The sequence below is a fragment of the Callorhinus ursinus genome, unplaced genomic scaffold (assembly GCF_003265705.2).
Source record: "Callorhinus ursinus isolate GAN/ISIS: 27379988/994484 unplaced genomic scaffold, GSC_fseal_2.0 scaffold18, whole genome shotgun sequence".
Taxonomy (NCBI): domain Eukaryota; kingdom Metazoa; phylum Chordata; class Mammalia; order Carnivora; family Otariidae; genus Callorhinus; species Callorhinus ursinus.
This window is the reverse complement of record NW_027397080.1, coordinates 15,123,264-15,130,309: the sequence shown is the minus strand read 5'-3', so window position 1 is coordinate 15,130,309 and position 7,046 is coordinate 15,123,264. Positions and strand designations below refer to the sequence as shown.

Here is a 7,046-nt window from a genome sequence, read left to right as displayed (position 1 = left end):
AAGCAGACTCCCTGCTGAGTTCAGAGCCCGATGCAGGGCTCAGCTTGATCTCACTACCCCAGATCATGACCTGAGCTGAAACCAAGAGTCAGATGTTTAACTGACTGAGCCACCCAGGCTCCCCCTTTGCCCATTTTCTTATTGATTCATAGGAGTTCACTATATATTAGGGAAATCAGTTGTTAGATGAGTTGCAAATATTTTTTCCCAGTTTGTTGACTTTTGACTTTGCCCAGAGTGTTTTCTGCTATGCAAAAACGTAAGATATTTATGGGGTCAAATTTATCCATCCTTAATTTTTCTTTGATTCTGGATTTCGTGTTGTAGTTTTTCTCACTTTGAGGTTTAAAAAGAAAAACACCTCCCATGGTTTATTATTTTTAGGACTTATTTTTATATTGCAATCTTTGATCCATTTGGAATTCAGTAGTTTGAGGATAATATTCTTAAGAACTGGTTCTAACCTTGGTTGTCATATAGTCTGATCAACCTGTTACACAGATGGGACTGAAAGCCCTGCAGAGGGGAAATGCCTGTCTCTTAAATCCTGCTCCTCCTTCAGTTTCCTAATTCAGGGAGTGGCACCTTCCATCCAAGCAAAGTGCTAAAGTTCAACCTTCAACCGCCACATCTAGTCTGTCCTGTTGATTCTTCCTTCTAAATGTTGCCAAATCCATCCACAGCAGGCCTTGTCATAATCGTTCATATGTCAGGGCTTTTAACTGTGCTGTTCCCTTTGCAATATGGTTGGCTCCTTATTCAGGCCTCAGACCTTCCTTGCCCTCATCTCAAGTATCCCGCCACTGTGATATCACTCTGTTGTTTCTTTCACAGCATCTACCCCCATTCTGTAATCGCTTTATTTCTTCACTTATTCATGGTCTTTCTCTTCTACTAGAATGTAAGCTCCCTGGTATCAGGGGCCGTGTTTTTCGGCTCCTACTGTATCCCTAACACCTATAACAGTGATTTTCACATAGTGGGTGTTCAAAATATTTATTAGGTGAATAAACAAATGATCTCTTACCTGAATTACTTCAATGCCCTCCTGATTCTTTTTCTTGCCTCCCCATGAGACACAGACTCCGGGAAATTTGAACTCTCTTCTGATTGACATGCTAATTATCACTGAACAAAATCAAGGAGTCCAAAGAGGGAGCACAAGGCCAATTGTGGGGCCAAAAAAAATCAGGACTGACTGGTAGGGTGACCAGACAGGGTCAGGGGAGCTGGCTTCTCGTGCGAAATCTGCTTGCTGCCTGCCGTGTGACCTTGAGCAACTCACTTAGCCTCTCTTGGTGTCTTCCTCTTCTGTAAAGTTATATTAATTAAAATCTCGATACAGGGAAGTTGTAAAAATCAAATGGAGATATGGGTAAAAGGGCTTATACACTGCAAAGGGTTAGGGGCATAGGGAAAGCTTACTTTTCTTTCAGGCAGTGTGAACGTCTCCTTACCTTTAGGTCAGCTCTGCTGTCTTCCCAGGATTTTCCTGCCTGCAAATGCAGGCAGATGCTGCCCCAGGCCTGAGTCTCTTCTTTACCATTTCCAGCTGCTCTGGCTGGGCCCACTGTCCTACCCAGGGCACAGTGCCTACCAACAAGTATGAGGCTGGTAGGTGCAGCCAAGAGCTTCCTGGCACAAGGACAGGCATGCCTGCCACACACAGATGAATGCAAGAACCTTGTGGGTCTCAAGTCTTTCTCTGAGGAGAGCAGGCTTATTTATCTCATCTCCCAAGACACAAAGCAGTCATCAATATTATGGCAGTGGCTGTAGGTAGTTGCAGGGTGGATGCTTCCAGAAGACACCAAGCGCCAGAGTCACGAAGCCTTGGGGCGTCAGGTGTGCTCGAGCTTTGGTTTAGGAGGTAATGCCTGTTTGTCTTCTTTCAGTCTCCTGGAGCCCAAGGTTCCTCCTCCAGCCATTTAAAAAGGATTCTGTTTACTTAGTGGGCCTGAAGGGCTGTCCCCACTCTACAGAGAAATTATTCAGCCTGAAAATGAAAAATAGCCTCCTATACTTGTAAAGTGTGCAAAGAGATGATCCATTTGAACTTCGATTCTTTCTATGGTCTTGTCACAGTCTCCTCTCCTTGCTGGCCTCTGCAATGTTGGTAATCTCCATGTTGGTCTTTGAAGTTTCAGGGGATTTTCCTTATTTGAAATTCAGAAACCTGGGAATTCTGATGTTATCTCTTCTTTTAGTGCCTCCCTTCTCCCAACTGTCCCCTAACCTGCTGCCAAAGGAATTTTTTTTCCCCCCCAAAGCACAGTTCTCATCTTCTGGCTCAGAAATCTTTTGTTCCCTACTGCCAGTAGGATAAAGTTCAAATTCTTTATTGGGGAATTCTAAACTACCACAATTCACTTTTTCAGCTTTAGCTTGAATGATTTCAATATAAATTAAATCAGAGAATATGTTATCAGTTATAATTAGGTTCAGAGAAAGCCCAAATACTAGGAACCTAAATAACACAGAAGCTTCTTTCTCATGTAAAACAAATCCTGAGGTGGGCAGTTGGGGCATCTGGGTGACCGGGACCCAGGCTTCTTGGATCTTGTCGCTGACCCATTCTTAACATGATCAAAGATGGCTGTGCGAATTCCAGGAATCGGGTCTGTGTCCCAGCCAGGAGGAAGGTGGAAAGGGAAGAAAAAGGTACTGGATGGATGCCAGCTATATTTTAAAGAGGTTCTTAAGAAATTGACACCTACCACCTCTGTTTGCATGACAAGGGACAGACCTGTCTGCTGCAAGGAAGGCAGGAAAACTGTTTATTCCAGCCTACCATATGCTGACCTAAAAGTTGTCAGCATTCTAAGAAAGAGAATGGATATTTGGGGGAAATGAGAAGATTCTAACATAAATGTCCTGCTTCTATAACTTAGCTTAATCTGGCCCCTTAGTTTATGCTTGTCTCCCTTCCCTGCCTGAGAAAACTATAATCATCCTTTAAAGCACAGCCCAAATGTCATCTCCAGACCCCTAGAGCTACTGTTGTCAGGACATTTTGCACATCCCTCCATGGGGTCTCTAACCATGGTGTTATGAACCTTCCTCCTTCCAGTCTGCCTCCTCTGAGTCTGTACCAGGGGTTGCTCCCTCCCCATGGCTGCAGGCTCATCACTCCCCCTAAGCCCAACATTGTGGACTCCCCCTGAAGAACCTAAACTGTTCACTCCTGTAGCCTTTGGGCAGCCTCTCCCACCCTCTCAGGCTTTTTTCACTAGCCCATGTTGACCATCTGTACAAGGCAGCTGTCCCACTAATGTCAAGGATAGAGGACAGGGGACAGGAGGGACCTGGGCAGGTTGGGGCTGATCTTGAGCCTAGGTGCAAAAGGTAGCAACTATTATCCAGAAGACACCTGCAGACCTTCCCCAACCCTGGGCTGAAGCTAAGTCCTTTTCTCCAGAGGACACAGAAGTTGCTCCCAAAGGCAAGAGCATTATGCTGGGGGCCTGCGTACATGTTTTCGTGCTGCTAAGCCTGAGTGCACTCTGGCCTTCTGAGCCAGTTTTCCCACATCACTCTGCTACTGAAAATCCCTCTGTGCCTCCCCCGCTCTGAAGGTTAAGTGCTGACTTCTCGAATCTTCTTGCTCTGACCTCTGCTCACAGCTCCCACCTCAGTCCTCACACTCTCCCGTCTCAGGCGGCAGAGCCAGGCTTCCAGCCTTCCACACTCTCACATGTGCTGTTGTTTTTGCTTGGTACACGCTTTCCTGCTTGGCCTTCAAGATTTGCTGTGGGTGACACCTCCTCCATGAAGCCTTCCTTCAAACCCTCAGGCAGAACTGCTATGTCCCCATGGCCCTCTGAACACCTGAGTCAGTGGCCTCATTAGTATACTGGGAAGGTCTGTTCCCTGCTCTGGGCTAAGCAACTAGAGGGCCAGGCCCCCCTCCCCCACCATGAGCATCCCTCGCCTTAGGCACATACTAGGTATCCAGTTAATACATTCCAAAGTCTCTAGTTTTTTGCTCTGGGTGAGTAGCTCATTAGGCAAACACCAAGAAGTCATATAATGTCAAACTCTTTTTGTCTAAATAAAACTATTCATTTTCAGAGCCCACTTTCAAGCTTCATGTCAGGAAGGTTCCCCTGACCGCAGGCCTAGGACAAGACCCTGATCAGTGATGGCCTCATAGCACTTCTCCCACATGTTTAAGCCCACGAATCTCCCACATGTTTAAGCCCAACAACCATGGCAGTTGTTTTGGGACTCTTAGCTTAATGCTGGGTTTCCCAACCCAGGCACTATGGACATTTTGGGCTGGGTAATTCTTTGTTGAGGAAGGCTGTTGTGTGCACCACAGGATGTCTGAGCAGCATCACTGACCTCTACCCACTAGATGCCAATAGCACCCTCTCAATTATGCCAAAAAATGTCTCCAGACACTGTCAAACATCCCCTGGGGGTAAAATGACTTCAGGCTGAGAAGCACTGGCGTAACAACCATCTCCCCAGGTAGAACAGGCATTCCACAGGGTGGTCCAGCCAGCTGAGACCCCATTTCCCTGGCTCCTCAGCCTGGCATTCACTCTCCCATGTAGCTGATCCTCCTCCGGCCCCAGACTGAGCCACATACTACACAGAATGAATCAGACGTTCCTTTTTGCTCCCCTGTGGAGAGCCTGAGGGTGGAGACTGCATCCTACTGGCTTTTGTACCTGCCAGTGCCCACCCTTGCTTTGTTTCAGGGCCGTCAGGAAATCATCACTGGGGGACAAGTAGAGGACAGGCAAAGGGTCTTCTCAGTGCTGGGGAATGGCATGTGTACAATGAGGGTCCTTCTTGACAGGGATGACTTCTGTGGGTTTGTATGTATGTGTTTTTAGGAAGTTCACTTTATTAGATACCCTGGGGCTGGCCCTGGGGAAAGCCTTGGCTGGCTTCACAACCCTCCCAGTCGCAAGTGACAGTGAGGAGAGGGCAGCCTGGGGAAGGCTGAGAGGGCCCTGACGGAGGCGCCAGAAACCAGTCCTGCCGATCCATCTCCCCTCCCACCTCGCTCCGCTCCTCCGCGATTAGCACATGGTGAGAATCTGCTTTGAAGACACGAAGGGCTGCACTGAGGCTTCCAAGGCACGCTGGTAGTCCTGCAGTGGGACCTCGGAGCAGGCGGGGGCTGTGAGCTGGCCCCGGCTGATGAGACCACACAGCGTGACGATCAGCTCCTTGAACTGGGCTGTGGGAAGTTGAGGAAGTCAGACGGGGGCGCAGCGGCAGGTCTCGGCAAGACAGACCACGAGCCACCCCCAGTGGCAGAAGCTGACGCTAAACTCTAGGAAAGCCTCGAGAGCCCAGGCTTGACCAGGGATAGGGAGGCTGTGGAGGCGGCCTGGTCCCTGGTGGGGTAAGGACAGAGGAGCATGGGGGAGTGGCCCCAGGACCGAGGGCCAGGCAGAGTGGTGGCTAAGAGGGCTCAGACCCACAGAACCTGACTGGGGTGTAACCGAGAGTCCTGAATGGTGGGAGCAGCAGGAGTACTTTGAGGCAGGGCAGCTAGAAGAGGCACAAGGAGGGGGTGGGTGTGCTGGCATGCCAGCTGATGTGGAACTGATGAGCTTTGCTCAGGGAAAGAGCTCAGGACTCCCTTAGAACCCCACAAGTTGAGGTCCCCAGCATCCCCTCCCAGGGCCCGTCCCCCTCTATGGTCCAGGAAGATGAGAAGTGTTTTTTCATAGACATCAATTCATGTAACATTCAAATCTAATCATGTCCCCTGTTTAGAACGCTTCGGTGGCTCTTCCCTTGCCTTTAAGATAGAGTCTGAGCTCCTTAAGAAGGGTTGTAAAGCCTTTCATAATCTGGTCACAACCTATCTGTCTAGGTCCCCACTCTCTATGATGCGCTTTTGCACAGGCTACTCTTCTGGCCTGAAACACGCCACTGACGCCACCACTTTGCTCCCCTTCACTTGAATGACTCCATGTGTTTTTTCAGTCTCAGCTTGGGGCGGGGGGTCACACTCTGGGCAGCCAGTCCTCCAGGAGGGGAAGGATGGTGTACTGGCTCAGGTTCTGGAGTCAAAGAGACGAGTTTACATTGTGGCTGCATCACTCCCTACGTGGGGAGACTGGGCAAGCTACCTAACCACTCTGAACCTCAGTTTCCTCCTCAATCAAAGGCCAACAATATCTAGACAACTATGATATTTAAACTGAGACAGAAGTTAAGTAACTTGTCCAGGTCCCATGGCTAGGCTGGGTAAACCTATCCCCAGTGATGGTGGGAGCAGGATTTGAACCCAGGCAGGCTGGCTCCAGAGTTTGTTCTCTGTACCTGGCTGTCTTCCATGGCAGTCTTCCCCAGGGGCAGCCTTGCTCACTGCTGCCACCCCCAGGACCAGCTCCCTCGAGCCCAGTACCTATCTGCTGACTGCAGCTGTGGCTAGAGACTATTTTCCTTTAACCTGTCATGGCACTGGGGAGCCCATCACCCCTCTAGGCCTCAGGATGGCGGTCACTTCTGCAGTAGGCACTGCCCTCTCGTGTGACCCTTGGCAATGGGGTCATCATCCACTCACCTGGACTGTGGTCCTTCTTCCACTGGGACAACCAAAAGCCTCGAAGTTTGAGATCCTTAAAAATGAGCTGGCTCTGTGGGTACAAGAAGGATGAACTGGGGCTCTGAGGGCAAGCATTTCAGGCACTGCTTGAGGTACAGACTCCGTCCAGGGACAAGGGCACCTGTGGGTCTGGACAACTATGGTGTCCAGGCCTGTGTCCATGCCTGCTTCCCCCACCAGCTTACCACAGAGGCTATGACGGGCTGCTTGGCCATTCCCCCGTAGGTCACCATGGTTCCCCCAGGCCTGAAGAGTCCAGAGAGAACAGAGTGGGTGCAGGCAGACACAGAGCCCTTCTCAAACCTGCCAGAACACTTCTATTCCAACCCTGGTCCCTGAACCTTGCTCTTAGAATCCTTGGGAAGGTTTTCAAAAACTGCAGACTCTGAGGTCCAACCCAGACCTAAGGAATCAGGAAGCAAGGATCTCTATTCAAGCCAACCGACAAACACCCCTGCCAGATGATATG

General features: G+C 49.6%; 1 protein-coding gene across 4 annotated transcripts in view; it reads right to left on the bottom strand.

The window, feature by feature from the left end:
- Positions 1-4,835: 4,835 nt before the first annotated feature.
- MECR (mitochondrial trans-2-enoyl-CoA reductase) overlaps positions 4,836-7,046 on the bottom strand; it is a 29,091-nt gene continuing 26,880 nt past the window's right edge. For all 4 annotated transcript variants that reach the window (XM_025856926.2, XM_025856927.2, XM_073903062.1 and 1 more), the window contains 3 exons: positions 6,763-6,823; positions 6,536-6,608; positions 4,836-5,194 (listed from right to left, as the gene is read on the bottom strand). In XM_025856926.2, coding sequence (XP_025712711.1) covers positions 5,034-5,194; positions 6,536-6,608; positions 6,763-6,823 — 295 coding nt within the window. In that variant the 3' untranslated portion in view covers positions 4,836-5,033. The remainder of the gene's footprint in view (positions 5,195-6,535; positions 6,609-6,762; positions 6,824-7,046) is intronic.